The 19,730-nt window shown below is 44.1% G+C and overlaps 3 protein-coding genes across 3 annotated transcripts in view; all 3 read right to left on the bottom strand.

The window, feature by feature from the left end:
• The window catches only part of LOC122700799 (protocadherin gamma-A2-like), a 177,193-nt gene extending 157,932 nt beyond the window's left edge, over positions 1-19,261 (bottom strand). The window contains exons 1-3 of the mRNA XM_043913845.1: positions 16,665-19,261; positions 16,488-16,559; positions 10,446-12,954 (exon numbers count right to left, since the gene is read on the bottom strand). Of these exons, the coding sequence (XP_043769780.1) occupies positions 10,446-12,954; positions 16,488-16,559; positions 16,665-19,099 (5,016 nt within the window). The 5' untranslated portion in view covers positions 19,100-19,261. The remainder of the gene's footprint in view (positions 1-10,445; positions 12,955-16,487; positions 16,560-16,664) is intronic.
• On the bottom strand, positions 300-2,738 carry LOC122700289 (protocadherin gamma-B1-like). The gene has a single exon (XM_043913045.1). It carries the CDS (start codon positions 2,736-2,738, stop codon positions 300-302), a length of 2,439 nt encoding a protein of 812 aa, XP_043768980.1.
• On the bottom strand, positions 2,765-8,178 carry LOC122700284 (protocadherin gamma-A3-like). Its single transcript, XM_043913040.1, has 2 exons — positions 5,440-8,178; positions 2,765-2,875 (listed from the first exon to the last, which is right to left on the bottom strand). The coding sequence occupies exons 1-2, from the start codon at positions 7,861-7,863 to the stop codon at positions 2,786-2,788; spliced, it is 2,514 nt and encodes an 837-aa protein (XP_043768975.1). The 5' UTR covers positions 7,864-8,178; the 3' UTR covers positions 2,765-2,785.
• Positions 19,262-19,730: the final 469 nt, after the last annotated feature.

The raw sequence follows: 19,730 nt of genomic DNA, 5'->3' as shown, positions 1-19,730 counted from the left end.
TTAAGAAAGAAATGTTAGTACATTTACAATCTTGAAAAAAAGGCATGTAAGGGCAGTGCTATTACTAAGGGCAGTGACAGAAAAAGCTGTTTTTAGCAGGATTTGCTGAAGTACAGAAATGCCGAGAGTACAAATTGAGAAGTAACAACTAGTAATAATTAACCACCAAGACTACTGAGCAATCAAGAAACCAGTCTCAACCCATCCAATATACCTCCTCTCCCACTGCCATCACTAGAACAATGAAGAAGGACCAAAATTAATAATGCACTATTGAAAATGAAATACAGCAATAAAATTTAAGTAAGTCTGCAGAAACTCACCTGATGGGAAAAAGAGGAATCATAGGCGATTTGGGGGTCTTCGTTACTGGTACCTATATCCATAGAAGGATCTTCACCTAGGAGATCCCCAGGGGGAGCCGTTTCCAGGGTCACATTGTGAAAATTAAATTCTGTCTTAGTTGATTGTGAAGCAACGCACAGATTGTAGGAATAGGGCAATGTTCCCTCACTGTAGTGGGGGAGAACCCGAGGTGCAGACTTGGAACTGAGACCAGGCTTAAAGCAGCCCCAAGCAGCAGGGCTGGAGGAGCGTCGCAGGTGCAGGGCGACCGCCAGAATCACTGCCAGGAGGAAGAGCACCGAGATCAAGGCCAAGGCCACCACCAGGTAAAACTGCAGCTCAGCCTGGGGGTCAGAGGGTGCCGGGCGGTCACTGAGGTCCGGCAGCGCCTCCTGCAGGCTGTCGGCGAAAACCAGGAGCAGCGTGGCGGTGGCCGAGAGGGGCGGCTGTCCCCCATCGCGCACAGCGACCAGCAGGCGCTGGCGGGCCGCGTCCCTGTCGCCCAAGGCCCGCGCCGTGCGCACCTCGCCCGTGCGCAGCCCCACGCTGAACAGTCCGGGCTCGCTGGCCTGCAGCACGTGGTAGGACAGCCAGGCGTTGTGTCCAGAGTCTGCGTCCACAGCCACCACCTTGGTGACCAGGTAGCCGGGCTGCGCGGCGCGGGGCACCGTGTCGAAGAGCGCCGAGCCGTCGGGCCCCAGCGCCGGGTACAGCACCCTGGGTGCGTTGTCGTTGCGGTCGCCCACCAGCACGCGCAGGCTCACATTGGAGCTGAGCGCGGGCGAGCCGTGGTCGCGGGCCTGCAGCGTCAGCTCGAAGGCGCGCAGCTGCTCGTGGTCGAAGGCGCGCTGCGCGAACACCACGCCGCTCTGCGGGTTCACGGACACGTAGGACGACAGCGCGCGCGGCTCCAGGTCGCTGGCCACCATTGAGTAGGAGACGTGGCCATTGGGCCCTAGGTCAGGGTCGGAGGCGCTGACATGTGCGATGGAAGCGCCAGGCGGGTTATTTTCTGCCACGTGGACCACATAGGTGGCCTGGTGGAAAACTGGAGCATTGTCGTTGACATCGCGGATATGTAGGGTGACGCTTGTACTGGAGGAAAGGGCAGGCTTGCCTTTGTCAGTGGCTGCGATGGTGACATTGTACTCTGCCTTCTGCTCTCGGTCTAGGGCACCATCAATCACTAGCTTGTAGTAATTCTTAGAGGTGGATTCTAATTTGAAGGGAACTTCTTCCTGAATATAGCATGTTACCAAACCATTTTGCTCAGAATCCTGGTCTTGCACTTTAATGAGGGCTATTACAGTTCCCAGGTCTAAGCCCTCAGGAATCTGGTTAGAGAAGGACATGAATGTCACCTCTGGGGCATTGTCATTCTCATCAACAATTTCAATCTGAACATTACAGTGAGCCGTGTGTACACCTCCATCCTTGGCTTCAACACCCAACATATATCTACTTGTCTCTTCAAAGTCCAATGTACCATTGGTTGTGATGTCACCAGTATTTGGATTGAGAATGAAGAGGAGGCTGGCACTTGCTGGGGCATTGAGGAAGGCATAGGTGATTTCTGCATTAATGCCCTCGTCCTGGTCAGTGGCCATCACCTGCAGCACGGAGGTTCCCCGGGGCACATTTTCTTGGAGGCTAACCCTGTAAGTGTCCTGGCTGAACACTGGAGCATTATCATTGGCATCAGTGACCTGTATCCGGATCAGGGTAGTGCCACTTAGAGGAGGGTCCCCACCATCCATGGCAGTCAGGATTAAACTGTGGGAATTCTGCTGCTCTCTGTCCAGAGATTTTTCCAGCAGTAACTCTGGGTATTTACTTCCATCAGGACTTTGCTTTGTTGACAGAGAGAAGTGCTCATTGTGGCTGATGAAATATTTCTTCAGTGAGTTACTTTCTACATCTGCATCTTGCGCAGAATCCAGAGAGAATTTTACCCCTGGTAAGGCTAACTCAGAGATTTCCAAGTCAATGCTTTTTGCAATGAAATGTGGTGCATTGTCATTAATATCTTGAATTGCAACACTTACATGGAAAATAGTCATTGGATTGTCAGCAACCATTTCAAATTCTACAGCACACTCAGATTTTCTCCCACAAATCTTCTCTCGATCTATCCTGCCACTCACTAGCAAATCCCCATTCTCTGCTCTCACACTGAAAAAGTCCTCTGCACTAATCCGCAGTTTTCGAGCTGGCAACTCCTGGACACTGAGCCTTAGATCCTTGGCCAGGTTCCCCACCCTTGAGCCCTTGTCCAGCTCCTCTGGAATAGAGTACTGGATCTGCTGGGAGATTGCCCCACGCAACAATGACAGCAGGAAGAGAAACAGTACCTGACTTTTCATTGTTTCAGCTTTTCTGAAGCTCCTAAGCATTTCTTGAACTCTCTGGGAAGCTGCTCTTCAAGATGTCTCTGGGATGTTTAAATAATCAACACAGCACCCTGGACTTCTGTGATTTGAGGGTACGATTTGTCAGGCACTTGAGGTTGCACAGGAGGTGCGTCTGCATTCTGATGCGTACAGGACAAAGCAAGAAAGAAAACACTTCCGGCCACTCCTGCAGAACTGAGAACGCTTATTTTCCCTTTGGTCAACAGCGGCACCAGGAGGTTGCCTGAGAAAACTGCATATTACCCAACTACCTATTCCTCAAAGTGTGAGCTCTTGAATCTATTAATATATCTTGTCTTTTTATTTTTTAGAAAGAACTATTCAAATTTTTCCTTCAAATCTGATATTGTGTAGATTTTCATCATCTTTTAAAAGTTGCCATCATTTTATTCTTCTTTCTTCATTAAAGATTTTCCATACGGCATACAGCTTTTATTTATTTATTTTTTTTGAAGGGCAAAAATATCTTCAGTGAGTCTACTGTATTTATAAACACTGGCATGACTAGTATGGATGTAACTAATTAGATTATTGTTAGTGGATAAAAACATTTAATCTTTGGAAAAGAGAAAGTAAAAATCCTAGACTTATTTACTATATTGCTCAACATTTTAAAGTATATGTAACCTTCCCATTAAGTACAAAGGAGCCTGATAGTTTGTTAAAGAGACCAATCTAGTATTTGAGCACACATCTGCTTTCATAAAACTAAATCTCATGTAAGTATATTTATTTTAATGACATCAATGCTTTTTTACTATATGATTTTATACACAAATACTCCTTAATGCCAATACTCAGTTCCAGTCAATTTACACATTAATATGTGTAATGAGTTTGATTTGATCACTGGTAAATCTTGGAGAGGAATTGAAAGTTCTTAGACACTCCCATTTTGAAACTTACCTATACTCCTTAAACCAGTCTCAGGTAAGTAAAACAGACAAACACCTTTATTTCAAATGCACTAACAGATTAGATACCAACCAAACAATTTATTCTGTTACCCTGCGGTGCTAATCCATACTCCTTTTACATTCCAGTCAAGACAGATCATTGTTTTCCTAAGACAGCCTTTCCCTTGTTTGCCCTACTTCGTGTCTTGATACTTTCTGTTCCTTTTATTATAAACCCTCCTCCCATTTATTGCAATGAAGTCTTGCCTATCCTTAAAAAATCCTTTCTAGTGAAAATGGCATGCTGAGACTTATCATCCATACAAATAGATGCCTTTGTACTCTATGTATTTTTCCAATATATGTGTAGGTTATATTTTACATGAAATTCTTAGAAAATTCTCTTTGAACATCTAAAGTTCCTGTGGCCCTAGCCATTTAATATTTTTTCTCGTTACAAGGAAAGTTACATTAGTATCATAAAGATTTTTCCTAACAAATATTCCAAAGGTAATGTGCCTTTTTTCTGTGGTGCATTTGCAGGTTTAAGTGAGACTACACCCTTCTCTGTTTTCAGCTCTTTTGTTCAGGCCCTTTTGTCACTCATGTTTGAATGTATCCCTTCCTAACACACTGAAGGAGAGATGTACTCCTTTGTTTAAGACCTAATGAAATCTATTTAGGCCTAATTTTGGATGACTCTCTGATGTAACTTTATGGGTGAAAATAATTTCATAAATTTCAAAATGGGTCAACAATTTATAGCTCAAGAGAGTTGCATGATGCATGGGACTTCCCTGGTGCTCCAGTGGCTAACATTCCATGCTCCCAACTCAGGGGGCCAGGTTCAATACCAAGTAAGAGAACGAGATCCCATATGCTACAAGGAAGATTGAAGATCCTGAGTGCTGTGACCAAGACCCAGTGCAGTCAAATAAATATATAAATATTTTTATAAAAAGTTTTAGGACTCCTTTTCCATGGTTGAAGTGGATGGTCTGGAAATCTCTCAAAGAAGCTAAGACATATCTCCTTACATTTTATAATCTGTCTCAAAGGACAAGGAATGCCACTCCAAGGCTCACAACTGTTTAGGCAATTGAGCCTCCCACCTTCAGAGAAAAGGCTGAAATCCATATGGATACACACAAATACACACACTTTAAAGTACACCAAGTAGGGACTACATGCCAGGTAAAAGAATTTTACAAACCTCTATATTTTTTACCCTATCGTTTTTATGTTATCAGGATGAATCCAGTTTGGTCTGTCTTGGAAGGAGTTAAGCATCATATTATTAGAGCCTAAAATACTATATACTTGTTTATCAGGATAGGCTAGGTAGGTTGAAGTGACAAACTTCATTATCACAGCGATTTAAAATAAAACATCTACTTATCACAGGTATACAAATCAATTTGAGTCAACCACAGGGCTCTTCTTTCATTGCAGTCATTCAAGGACTTAGATAGGAGGCACAGTCACAATTTCAAAGAATAAGTTAGAGATCTGGTAATTCTTACAATGACAACTAGGATTTCCTCTGGGAAGAGAGTCACATAATTCTATTTACAATGTATTGGTCAGAAATATTTACTAGGCCCACTCAGCTATACTAGGCATGGAAGTGCAGCCCCATCACAATCCCAGAAGAAGAGAGGAACACCTTTAAACAAAAGAACCAATGACTACTTCATTGTTTTATTTTCAAATAAATGTGTATTAAAAATTTATAATAACCACAGTGGCATAACTGTTCTTTAAAATATTAAAAGAAAGAAACTCACCTGGAGCTCGTTGGAGTCACCTTTCATTTCCAGTAAATCTTGAGATATCAGGAGAGGCTCGCTTTTCCCACAGCTCTCTTGACTGATGAGCGTGTCCGCATAGTTCGGCTGCGGGAAGATCACGTGACTCCCCCGAGAGTCCGCGGTGAGCGAGACCTCGTGCGAATAGGTCTGCAGGAAAGCCCGCACCCCGTCCACGCCCACAAACTGAGACGCCGGCACGCCAGCCAACCCGCTGCCCGAAGCCTGGAGCAGACGCGACAGGTGCCAATGCCGGAGTCTGAGCGCCAGCAGCACGATGACAAAGGCTAGGAAGACACAGGAGACCGCGGCCACCGCCACCACCAGGTAAAGTGTGAGGCCGGAGTCGTCAGGATCCACTGAAGGCTTCAGGCTGCCTAGGTCAGTCAGGATGTCTGGGATGCTGTCAGCCACAGCCACGGTGAGCGTGACGGTGGCCGAGAGAGGGGGCTGCCCGTGGTCCTGGACCGCCACCACCAGGCTCTGCTTGAGCGCGTCTCTGTCCAGCAGCGCCCGCGCTGTGCGCACCTCGCCCGTGTGCAGCCCCACCGCGAAAAGCCCTGGCTCGCTGGCCTTGAGCAGGCGGTAGGACAGCCAGGCGTTCTGTCCCGAGTCTCTGTCCACTGCCACCACCTTGGTGACCAGGTAGCCAGGCTCTGCGGAGCGGGGTGCCAGCTCCACACCGGTAGAACCATCAGTGGGGAGGGCAGGGTATAGAATCTCAGGTGTGTTGTCATTCTGGTCCAACACAAATAGGCTCAAAGACACGTTGCTGCTGAGTGGAGGGTTCCCACTGTCACTAGCAGTCACTAGTAGCTTCAGGTCTCTAACCTGCTCAAAGTCAAAGGAGTGCAGAGCATACAGGACTCCAGTGTCTGAGTTTATGGAGACGTAGGTGGAGAGAGGCGCCCCTTGGATGGTATCCTCAGTCAGTGCATAGGTAATGTGGGCATTCTCAATGCTGTCAGGGTCCTGGGCTGTCACAGAGAAGATGGAGGCTCCCCTGGGGTTGTTTTCAGGAATGTAGGCAGAATAGGAGGCATGAGTGAAAGCCGGTGGGTTGTCATTGATGTCTGCCACATGCAGGGTGATGTGTGTGTCTGTGGACAGTGGCGGACTACCCCCATCTGTAGCTCTCAGAGTGATGTTATATTCAGACTCCTGTTCACGGTCCAGAGATCTGGCTGTCACTAAGCGGTAATATTGGTTTATTGATTTTTCTAAATTAAATGGCATATTTCCCAGGACAAAAACTGTGACCTGTCCATTTTGCCCGGAATCCCGATCATGCACGTTGATAAGAGCAATTTCCCTTCCAGCAGCTGACTCTTCTGGAACTGATCCTGTGAGAGAAGTAATTGTAACTTCTGGGGCATTGTCATTCACATCCAGAACTGTGACCAGAATCTTAGCTCTTGAAAGGAGACCTGGTCCATCTTGTGCTTCTATTTTAATTTCATAGAAAGTAGCATCCTCATAATCTAGATTTTTTAATATTGATAAGTCCCCAGTCACTGAGTTGAGATAAAAAATCTGAGCGATTTTCCCAGGCATTTTATCTAGTACATAGGATACTTGAGCATTGAATCCTTCGTCAGGGTCAGTGGCATTCACTGTGAGCAGCCAGGTGCCTACCGGCAGGTCCTCTTCAACACTTACTCGATACTCAGGCTGGGTAAATACTGGTGGATTGTCATTCGCATCCAGCACTGTCACTTGGATGCCCAAGTTGCCAGACTGGACAGGGTCACCACCATCAGAAGCAATGAGGACAAGTTGGTGAACTTTCTTTTCCTCCCGGTCAAGAGCCCGCTGCAGCACCAGCTCTGGATACTTGGCCCCATCAGTGACACTCTTCACAGCCAGGGAGAAGTAGTCATTGGGGCTGAGCTGATAGTTCAGCAGAGAGTTCGTGCCCACATCTGGGTCAAATGCAGTCTTAAGTGGAAACCGAGTTCCAGGAACTGTTAGTTCACTAATTTTTATTTCCAATTCCTCCATCAGAAAATCAGGAGCATTGTCATTAAGGTCTTTAATTTCTATTTCTACTTCAAAAATGTTCAATTTGTCTTCAACAAGGATGTTAAAACTCACCAGACATTGTGGGCTCTGAGCGCAGAGCTCCTCCCGATCTATCCTGTCCGCGGTGACCAAGCTGCCGCTTCTCGGGTTCAGAGCAAAGAGCTGCATCCTGTCTCTGGAGACGATGCGGACTCCCCGCTCCGCCAGCTCCTGGGGCTCCAGCCCCAGGTCCTTGGCGATGTTACCCACGAAGGAGCCTTTGTCCAGCTCCTCTGACACCGAATAGCGGATATGCCCGCATCCGGTCTTGCACAGCGTCCCCAGAAGCACGCACAGCAGGGCCAGTCTTCCGCACTTTCTGAATCTCTGGTAATTGGTCATTTCCGTTTTAGTGAATTATTTTCTCTGAATTGGGTTCCAGTTTCCCAAGGCAGACTTCAGTCTTATTTTATCAAGGAACTAAGACTTTCGTGGGCCTAATTTATAGGTCACAGAGCTGGCTGACTGACGGGGTGAGCTTTGAGGCAGCCTCGGATCTTCCAAGTGTGATTTGCTGGTTCTCTGCTCTTTGGAAACAAGGAAAAGGACTAGCTCTTCAGCGGCGTTTTCCTTCTTGAGTGGTGAACAGCGACGCTCAGAGGCATAACCGTTCACTGCACGCTCTGACAAATCTAAGTCAGAAATTTTTAAGTTTCCAAGCACGTGAAATTCTTTTTGCTCAGAGGTAATGGGCTCAGTTTTTGTGTCACATAACTGAACCGCTATATGTTAAAAGATTTAGAATATCTTCCTTAATAAGCCATGAGTTAACCTGAATGCCACGAATATTGCGTCAAACATGCTGAAGTTACTGTTTTGAAATGTTCAAAGTTTAAGAACTGCACAGAAATATCAGTCACATTTATAAGGTATGCCTCTTGAAATTGGCCCTTCATAGCTTGACATTTTAGTTTCAATATTTTCCATTTAACCCATTCATTAAACACACATATAATTGAGTATCTGACAATACTTGGGGATTTAACGATACAAACACAGCTACTTCCTTCATGGAGTTATAAGGATACAAAAGCAAACAAGGAATTATAGTGCAGTGAGATACTGCCATAAGGTCAGAGGCCAAGGGCAAGGAGAGGGCCTCCAACCTGGCCTTGGAGGTTAGCAAAGGTTTTCCCAAGAAACCTGAGAGGAGTAGATCAGGGAGGGGTAAGGCCTGGATACAAGACAGAATAATATGGCAATACCTAGATGTGAGAGAAAAACCACAGAACTTCAGGGTACTGAAAGTAGTCTGTTTTGCCTAAAATTAGAGTGTGAAGATGTTTTTAAGGACCAAAACTGAAACTAGCAGAGATAAACTTTTGTTTTGTATTCCAGAAATCCTTTTCCTGTATTTGTTTTCCTCTCCAAGCACAGTAATAGGAACTCATTTGTCATTTCAATCATGATGCATTATACAGCTATGCCTAAGGCATTTATATCATGAAGAATTACTGTATACACTAAAAGGAACTTTGTTTTCAATTTTCCCCAGTTCGTACTTTATTTACTTGCAAAATGTTTGTATTATTCCACAGTGAGTGCCAACTTTATCTCAAAGAAAATTATGTAATAGTAATAACACAATTTCCCTCAGGTGCCCTTAAACAGTAAAGAATCACAACATCTTGTGCTCGCTTCGGCAACATTCATATAAAGAATCACAACATCTTAAAGAATGATGGCACCATTATATACATGACTGACTTAGTACAGGATTATTTCCAAATAAAAGATGATCCCAGTTACACAGAATAGTAGTGTATTTTTTGTTCTTTGTTATTAAGTATATAACTAACATACTAAAAGCCAACATGGGAAGAGGAATGGGGGAGGAAAACTTGGCTGTAAGGGGGACTGATGTTGGTGGAGGAACTGGAAACATTTTCAACAGCTGCTGTGAGTAGGAAACTTTGAGAAGAGAAATGTAAAAAGAGAATCTTTAGGGGCAATTATTTGATATGGTCTCTGACTTCCTTGAGGATATATATTATTTTTAAAGATAAAAAGGCAATGTTGTTTCCACATATGAGAAAAATAAAAAGTAACAGGGAACAGACACACCTTAACTATTATACAAACCATGTATTATATTAACACAGCAAATGATAACTTAATTACTCTTAAAGGAACACAGCTACTTTAGAGGCTAATGATATTTTGAACTAAACAGAGATTGCATGACATACCTTCCTGAAACATGGTGAAGCATATCTATTCCTAAACACATCTTTAGTAGGGATCATTCAAATAAAAAAATATGAGGAATCTCACTGCTAAACTGAAGGAAAAACATAAAGACTGAGATGAAAACAAACAACTACAGTATTTATTAATATTCATAAACAAATACAAATATAAAGAAAGTATTAGATTTTAAAAGAGGGAGACATTTGAGGAAACAAAAGTCAACATTCATATATCTAACAAAGAACTGTTGATTCAGGAGGATTGGGATGGTTTGCTAAGGGATGAGAAAGAAAGTAGGAGAAACCAGATACCCCAGTTCCTAAGGCTCTTTTTTGTTGTTGTTAATGCATTAATTTTTTTTAATTGGAGGATAATTGCTTTACAATATTGTGCTGGTTTCTGCCATACATCAACATGAATCAGCCACAGGTATCTATATGACCCCTCCCTCTTGAACCTAAGGCTCTTTTGATAACCTAAATATCATCTTCACCTACTAATTCCCGATTTATACTAATGACATAATGATTCTAGCTCCTCTTCCCTGTTACACCATGTGAACACTTAGAACTAGTGAAAAATAATACATGAGGACTATTTCTTAAACTGAACATGTCCACAAAGAAATATGGGAAATAGAAAAGGTATGGTAAACTGTGGAGACAGCTAAGTAATTAGGTAAATTTATTTCTTTTAGCAAAGTAACTCACAGGAATATTGTGAAGAGAGTTTACCTGAGAAAATGTTTCTTCTTTATCTTCTGAAAGAAAATCCTTTTTCTCACAGCTCTCCTGACTGATGAGCGTGTCCGCATAGTTCGGCTGCGGGAAGATCACGTGACTCCCCCGAGAGTCCGCGGTGAGCGAGACCTCGTGCGAATAGGTCTGCAGGAAAGCCCGCACCCCGTCCACGCCCACAAACTGAGACGCCGGCACGCCAGCCAACCCGCTGCCCGAAGCCTGGAGCAGACGCGACGTGTGCCAATGCCGGAGTCTGAGCGCCAGCAGCACGATGACAAAGGCTAGGAAGACACAGGAGACCGCGGCCACCGCCACCACCAGGTAGAGTGTGAGGCCTGAGCCGTCAGAGTCCACTGAGGGCTTCAGGCTGCCTAGGTCAGTCAGGATGTCTGGGATGCTGTCAGCCACAGCCACGGTGAGCGTGACGGTGGCCGAGAGAGGGGGCTGCCCGTGGTCCTGGACCGCCACCACCAGGCTCTGCTTGAGCGCGTCTCTGTCCAGCAGCGCCCGCGCTGTGCGCACCTCGCCCGTGTGCAGCCCCACCGCGAAAAGCCCTGGCTCGCTGGCCTTGAGCAGGCGGTAGGACAGCCAGGCGTTCTGTCCTGAGTCTCTGTCCACTGCCACCACCTTGGTGACCAGGTAGCCGGGCTCTGCGGAGCGGGGTGCCAGCTCCACGCCCGTGGAACCGTCCGTGGGGAGTGCAGGGTACAGAATCTCAGGTGTGTTGTCGTTCTGGTCCAGCACAAATATGCTCACAGACACATTGGTGCTGAGGGGTGGATTCCCACCATCCTGTGCTGTAACCCATAACTGAAGTTCACGGAACTGCTCATAATCAAAGGAACGCAGTGCGTAGAGGACACCAGTGTCAGCGTTGATGGAGATGTATGAGGACAGGGGTGTACTCTGAAGGGTGTCCTCAGCCAAGCTATAAGTTACATGGGCATTGTCGTTGCTGTCGGGGTCACAGGCCATCACGGAAAAGATGGAGGCACCTCTGGGGTTGTTTTCAGGAATGTAGGCAGAGTAGGACGTGTGGGGAAAGGTGGGAGGGTTGTCGTTGATGTCTGTCACCTGCAGCAAAATGTAAGCATTTGTGGACAGAGATGGGCTCCCTCCATCTTTAGCAGTCACAGTGATGTTGTAAGAGGAAAACTGTTCCCTGTCAAGGATTCTGGTTGTAACCAATCGGTGATAATTGTCCACTGACCTTTCTAATTTGAAAGGAAGGTTCTCTGGGAGTGAACATGTGATAAATGCATTCTGCCCAGAGTCTCTGTCATGTACATTGAAAAGTGCGATTATGGTTCCTGGAGGAGAATCTTCAGGAACTGAGCTTGTAGCAGATGTCATGTAGAATTCTGGGACATTGTCATTCACGTCCAGAACTGTGACAATGACCTTCATTCTGGTCAGAAGGCCTGGGCCATCCTGAGCTTCAATATCAATTTCATGGAATTTGGCATCCTCATAATCTAGGCTTTTTGTGATTGTTATTTCTCCAGATGCTGACTTAAGCTCAAATACCTCTGAGGTTTCTTCAGGGTTTTTCTCCAGAAAATATGTCACCTGGGCATTGTATCCCTCATCTGCATCAGTGGCGGTCACTGTAAGTATCCGGGTGCCTACGGGAGTATTCTCTGGAACACTTACACGGTACTCGGGCTGTGTAAAAACAGGAGCGTTGTCGTTCACATCCAGGACCGTCACGCGGATGCGGGAGGTGCCAGATCTGATAGGGTCGCCCCCGTCCAAAGCCTTGAGAACGAGGTAGTGTACGGCCTCCTCCTCACGGTCGAGAGCGCGTCCCAGCACCAGCTCCGGGTACTTGTTACCATCCACCCCGCTTCTCACGTCCAGAGAGAAGTGGTCATTTGAATTAATTTCGTACTTTTGGAGAGTGTTCTCTCCGACGTCTGCATCATGCGCGCTCTTAAGAGGGATCCGGAATCCTGGCGTAGTCGTTTCACTAATTTTTAGCTCCACTTCCTCTACTCCAAAGCGAGGGGCATTATCGTTAATATCTTTTATTTCCACTTCTACTGAATAAATACTCAATTTATCTTCCAGGAGTATGTTAAAGCTCACCAGACACCGCGCACTCTGGGCGCAGAGCTCCTCCCGGTCTATCCTGCCGGCGGTGACCAAGCTGCCGTTTCGCGGGTTCAGAGCGAAGAGATGCGTCCTACCTCTGGAGACGATGCGGGCCCCGCGCTCCGCTAGTGCCAGAGGCTCTAGCCCGAGATCCTTGGCAACGCTGCCCACGAATGACCCTTTTTCTATCTCTTCTGGCACTGAATAGCGCATCTGCCCAGCTCCAGCCTCCCACAGGGCCACCCAAAGAAGGCACAGCAAGACAAACCTTCCGCGATGTGGCAAATCTAGCAGAGCCGCCATTTCTTGAGCTGCAGTCTTTTCTCCCAGGCAACTTCCAGCCTCCAGCTCGGGATTCCAATCTTTATTCCTCAGGGTCTGAAGTGACCAGCATTCACGGGACCCAGGTCACTGTGGAGAGAACTAGTGGGCTGTTGGACTGAATTTCTTTGCCGCCCCGAACCTTGCGGGCCAAATGCCCAGCTCTTTGTGTTATGGAAATTGTAATGTTGGATTGGACGTCTCACAGGCTTACTTCTTAGGTAGTCAACAGCGACGCCCTGAGGCCTAAGTAATTTCTGCATTCTCCCAGGCAAATCCAGTTACTTCGTGTTACTCCTGTCACTTTCAAGATGCTTTGAAGAATTTTACAGTTTTAAGGTACCTGAGAGATTGCTCTTTCAAGTCAGGAGTCTTTTTTTCCCCTCAGAATGAATAAGAATGGTGTGAATGAATGTGATCTTGATAGTAGCAAGGAAAGAACTGTTGAACTTTGGAGGCACTAATCAAAGTAGCCTCTACCCTTAAGCCAAAGATCTTCAACCTCTTATTCCATATTGGGAGAAAGTAAGATTAATCTAAAAACATTAGCTACATTATATTCTAATGTTATGTATTTTAAATTTATGTGCTTAATGGCTTAGTACTGAACTTCAAAACCTGTATTTTTTCCAAAATCTGTATTTAAATTATTGAGTTATCAGACACTTAATTGAGTGACTAACCTTTGCCTGACACTTTGCCTGACTGATGCTGTAGACAGAACTGGTGCACCTGATGGACACAGTCCCAGTTCTTAAGGGAATTTACATGATAAGGGAGGACACAGTAAACCGAGTATTTTAATAGAGTATGACAAATACTATGATGGTTGGAAACCCTGGGCAATGGGAGAATACATAGGAAGGATATTCAACCTGGGGGGGGGTGGTGGTCAGAAAATACTTTTCAGAACAGGATTGAACTTGGATCCTAAAGGGTATGACTGAATCAAGAAAGAGGCTGGAGTACTGTTCTAGAACCTTAGTACAAATGCTTGGAGTGAGAAGCAGCATAAACATGAAGGAAACTGAAAGTGGTTTGTTCGTCTTTCAAGACTGTTTTGGCTATTTGAGGTCCCTTGATACCTCATGTGAATTTTAGGATAGACTTTTTTCTACTTATAAAAAAGGCATTGGGATTTTGATAGCCACTGAATTGAATCTGTAGATTGCTTTGGATAGTTCTATATGTGTTTTTTTTTTTTTGGATAGTTCTGTAAGTTTTTGACAAATATTCTTTGTCAGTTTAAGTACATTTCCTTCAGTTTTCAGTTTGTGAAAAGATTTTAATCATGTGTTGAATGTTCTCAAGACCTTTATTATGCCTCTATTGACATGAACAGCTTTTATCTTTAATCTTTTCATATGAAGTTTTATATTAGATTTTCTTATACTGAAATATTCTTGCATCCATAAGTAGTAAACCCCATTTAGTCACAAGCCATAAATATTAAATATAGTAGATAGGACTTTGAATCAATTCTTTAGCAAGATGGCACACTTCTGGTTTCATTTCAGACTTTTTGCCTTTGAGTTCTTCCCTGTTGAACTTTCTTCATTTTCAATCCATTCCTCTGAGAACACTGAAGAAATATTTATTGGAAACAATTCTTATCAACTCACCATGTTTTCCAGTAGAACCTCTAGTTTGTATCTTAAAACTTTTTCTTCAATACTCTTTTGATACTTTTGAGTCTCATTAAGTAACCACTTGACATCCCTTATTTGCAGTTTCTCTAAAGATTTTTCTGTTTCTTTGTCTTTGACAAGGTTTGGTTTTACACAGTATATTATTTCCCACTCATACTTCTTGCTTAGTATTAAGCTGTTTTATTTTTTCCCATTCTCACTTGGTTTTCCTTCTCTTTTCCCAGGTCTTTGTCTATAATCAGAATTTTGGGTCTTCTTTTAAGATCTCTAAAATGAATTTTAGTCCTGCTATCTGCCTAGCCAATATTAGTCCCAGCACTTGACTTGACAGAAGATTCAATTTCTCCCCATTAGTGTCAGCTTCTATTGCTTCACCATCAGAATTCTTCCTGGTTTGCATTTCAATAATTTATACTCTGCTCCCTTTCCTGTTATTTTCTTTATACTGATATTATATATTTCTTGCTTTATTTCTTGTTGTCGAGCTAACTTCATTAATTTTAATAATTTGTTTTTTGAAATTCTTATGGTTGTCTACAAATGTAACCCTAAATATCTTTTAGAGGCATTCCACAATTTTAAATAAATAATATTTTAATTTTTGAGTTTTTATTTCCATTGTGATTTTTAAAATCCAATAGTAGTTTAGTGGTATGGATTTAAATGCTCATTTTGTTTTCTTTTAAAGTATTTGCTTTGTGATTTTTCCAGCTTTATAAATTTAAATAAAATTTTAAGATACTTAAAGTGTACAACATGATGATTTGCTATATATACACTGTGAAAGGATTCCTCCTACTGAGCTAATAATACATTCATCACTTCACATACTTACCTTTGTGTATGTGTGAGAGAGAATTAAATTACACTCTTAGCAAATTTCTATTATACAATATAATGTTATCAACTATAGTCTCCACTCTATATATTGGGTCCTACGGCCTTATTCATCTTACAATGCAAGGTCTGTATCTTTTTATTATTAATACCTCTCCCCTATCCCCCACCACCCAATTTGTGATTTAAGCATATGTTATAAAGCATGTATATTATTGGTACTTTGAAATTTTCTCTGCCATTTTTTGTGCATGTGATGATTATGTATTAAATTGTTGTAGAGTCTCCATAGTTTCATATAAAAGTAGTTATTCTATATTTGTTGTGTATAACATTGTATACAGATTTGTCCGATAAAGGTAAGTCCAAGACCAGAATTCCCGCTTTAGTGTTAGCCTGGCTCACCACTTTCTGTCCATCTTTGGTCCATTTAGATATTTATTTTTATTTGTGCCTTATTATGCTTTTTTCATTTTATATTATATGTATCTCTTTAATTTATTGGAACAGAGTATTTTAAAGGATGAACTTACTTATGATGCATTTCTTGTGAAGAGCTAATACATTAAAGTGAAATATATATTTGATTTTTGTTAATTATTTACATTACAGGCATAATATACAAGTCAGGAGGCTTTAAACTATTTCTCACGTTGCACAGGAAATTTTCTGTCATCCATTTTATTACTTCATTTTGTAACTTACTTAAACATTTGGTGTATTCTTGAGTGTGCATAAAACATATTTTTAAAAAACCGCTTTCAACAATAGTTTAAATTTTCGGCTTACCTAGATTTCCATAATTTTATGTTAACACAACCTAAAATACTACTTTAGACAATCTTTACCTCTTAAAATATTCCCAAATAAGACAGCACCCCAACAGATGACATATATGTTAAATTTAGGAGTAGATGAGGAGATATTTATAACCTAAGGATATCCAAAAACAGAATCAGTCACATAAATATTTGTAGACCTAGTCAAAATCTATCATTGTCAGATAAGAGCATGGTAAAGAAAAATTTACTTGGCCAGAAGCAAGCAAGAAAACATTAGAAGCCAAATCTCCTTGTTTCTGATGCAATGCTCTTTCCACAACTCTGTCCCAACCAACTACATTATGATTAATTACGATCTCCTTTTCAATGAAAGAACAATTATAAATATACTTGGATAGAAACACTTAATAATGATTTCCCAGGGTCTGTAAATATAAACACAAAGACCGGAAATAGAGACTTTTTAGCAGTAAAGAGTGAAAGCAAGTAAGTAAACACAGAAATCATTTTTATCTAGACAAATTTACTACAAAAGATTTACCTGAGAAAATGTTTCCTTTTTGTCTTCAAGTAAAGACTGAGGTACTGACAGAAAATCTTTTTTTTCACCGCTCTCCTGACTGATGAGCGTGTCCGCGTAGTTCGGCTGCGGGAAGATCACGTGACTCCCCCGAGAGTCCGAGTCCGCGGTGAGCGAGACCTCGTGCGAATAGGTCTGCAGGAAAGCACGCACCCCGTCCACGCCCACAAAGTGAGAGGTGGGCAAGCCTGCCAGTACACTTGCTGAAGTCTGCGCACGCAGTCTGTGCCAGCGTCGCAATCTGAGCACCAGCAACGCGATGACAAAAGCGAGGAAGACGCAGGAGACCGCGGCCACAGCCACTACCAAGTGCAACGTGAAGCTGGAGTTGTCCCGGTGGGAGGAAGTTTCAATGCTGTCCAAGTCGGCCAGCACTTCTGGAATGCTGTCAGCAACAGCCACAGTGAACGTGATGGTGGCTGACAGAGGGGGCTGGCCGTGATCCTGGACCGCCACCACCAGGCTCTGCTTGAGCGCGTCTCTGTCCAGCAGGGCCCGCGCTGTGCGCACCTCGCCCGTGTGCAGCCCCACAGAGAAGAGTCCTGGCTCGCTGGCCTTGAGTAGGCGGTAAGATAGCCAGGAGTTCTGTCCTGAGTCTCTGTCCACTGCCACCACCTTGGTAACCAGGTAGCCTGGTTCTGCAGAGCGGGGTGCCAGCTCCACACCGGTGGAACCATCCGTGGGGAGTGCAGGATACAGGATTTCAGGTGTGTTGTCGTTCTGGTCCAGCACGAATATGCTCACAGACACATTGCTGCTGAGTGGTGGGTCCCCGCTGTCACGAGCCATCAATCTCAACTGCAGGTCCTGGAACTGCTCATAGTCAAACGATCGCAAGGCATATAGGACTCCAGTGTCTGAGTTGATGGAGACATAGGAGGATAGAGGCACTCCTTGGATGGTGTCCTCCACCAGGGAATAAGTGACCTGTGCATTCTCATTACTGTCAGCATCATGGGCTGTCACGCAGAAAATGGAGGCACCTCTGGGGTTGTTTTCTAGAATGTAGGTGGAGTAGAAGTCCTGGGGGAAGACAGGGGGGTTGTCGTTGATATCTGTCACTTGCAGTGAAATGTGTGTTTCAGTAGATAGAGTCGGAGTTCCCTGATCTGTGGCTGTTACTGTAATATTGTACTGGGAGGTAAGTTCTCTATCCATTGTTTTTTCTGTCACCAAACGGTAATAATTATCATCTAACTTTTCTAATTTAAAGGGTAGATTTCCAGAAATGGAACATGAAGTTTGACCATTGTCTCCAGAGTCCTGATCATGAACACTGATAAGAGCAATTATGGCCCCAGGAGGAAAGTTTTCTGGGACTGAAGTGGTGACAGAGGTGATGGTTACCTCTGGGGCATTATCATTTATGTCCAGAACTTTGACCAGCACCTTAGCTCTGGCCATGAGGCCTGCACCATCCTGAGCTTGAATTTCCATTGGATAAATTGTGTATTCTTCAAAATCCAGAGGTTCTTGACTTGATATTTCTCCCGTGTAAGAATCCAAGTGAAATATTTGTGCCATTTTGTGGTCTATATTATGAAACGAATATGTTACTTCCCCATTGGCACCTTCATCTGGGTCCATGGCTTTTACCATGAGCAGTCGAGTGCCCAGAGGCACGTTCTCAGGTACACTCGTGTGGTACACTGCTTGTGTAAACGCTGGAGGGTTGTCATTTACATCCACCACCTGAACTCGAATTCGGAGGGTTCCTGAACGGGCTGGGTTGCCCCCATCAAAAGCAGTGAGGAGGAAGTGATGGACAGCTTCTTCTTCCCTGTCTAGGGGACTCTGCAGCACCATCTCTGGCTGTTGGGACCCATCAGATCCCTGTTGAGCATCCAGGGAGAAATGAGGGTTGGAGCTGAGCTGATAGCTCTGGAGCGAATTCATACCCACATCAAGGTCTTGCCCAGAAGGCAGGGGGATCCTGGTACCTGGAGCAGTTATTTCATTCATTTTAAATTGGACTTCTTCTAACTGGAATTCGGGAGTGTTGTCATTAATATCAATTATTTCCACTTCAACAGGGAAAAGCTTCATTTTATCCTCTACTAAGACGCTAAAACTCACCAGACACCGCGCGCTCTGAGCGCAGAGCTCTTCCCGGTCTATCCTGCCCGCGGTGACCAAGCTGCCGCTTCGCGGGTTCAGAGCAAAGAGCTGCTTCCTACCTCTGGAGACGATTCGGACTCCGCGCTCCATCAGCTCCTGGGGTTGTAGCCCCAGATCCTTGGCGATGTTGCCCACAAAGAAACCTTTGTCTGTCTCTTCTGACACCGAGTAGCGGATCTTCCCAGCCTGGGCTTCCAACAACAGCCCCAGAAAAAGGAACAGTAGGACCAGCCTGCGGCAGCCGAGCACCTTCACTCGAATCGCCATTGCTCACTTGCTTCGTATTCTCTCAGTCCGGCACCAAGAGTATTGTTTCCCTGCTCTCTGAGTCTAAATTAACAAAATTTAGAATTTTGAGCAATTTTGAGAATTCAGAGCAGAAAGTGGTCCAGAAGTATGATCAGGGCAGCCTCAGAGAGACGTTTCAATCCGGCAGTGATGGTGGTTCTAAGAAGTCCCCCTCCCACCCTGGGTGTCTGTGTGCTGCCTTCATCTTCCAGACTGGTGAACAGCGGCACCCAGAGTCCTAACCAGTTACTGCACTCCTAGATAATACTTGAACTTTGTCTTCTCATTCAGCTGATCTACGTTTCCTTAAGTCTTAGTTTATTGTCAAGAAACTCGCTAAGCATAATATATTAACACTATGAAAAGGAGAAACTACTATGTTCATTAATTACTTACATCTACTTATTGCTAAATTGTAACATACAGTAGAATCCAAGCTCTGTTGGATACTCCAGTAGTATTTCCAAATTACCTGAGAATTCCCAAGCATTCCCTGTTTGCTATTCAGGAAATAACACAAACGAGCCTAATCATCCCTCCACCTCTGGAGTGTATGTTGACCACCTGGTCATTTCACAGGCCATAGAGAAGAGTAACTGCCCTTTGACTA

This window comes from Cervus elaphus, chromosome 9, assembly GCF_910594005.1.
Source record: "Cervus elaphus chromosome 9, mCerEla1.1, whole genome shotgun sequence".
Taxonomy (NCBI): domain Eukaryota; kingdom Metazoa; phylum Chordata; class Mammalia; order Artiodactyla; family Cervidae; genus Cervus; species Cervus elaphus.
This window is presented reverse-complemented; position numbering and strand designations above follow the sequence as displayed.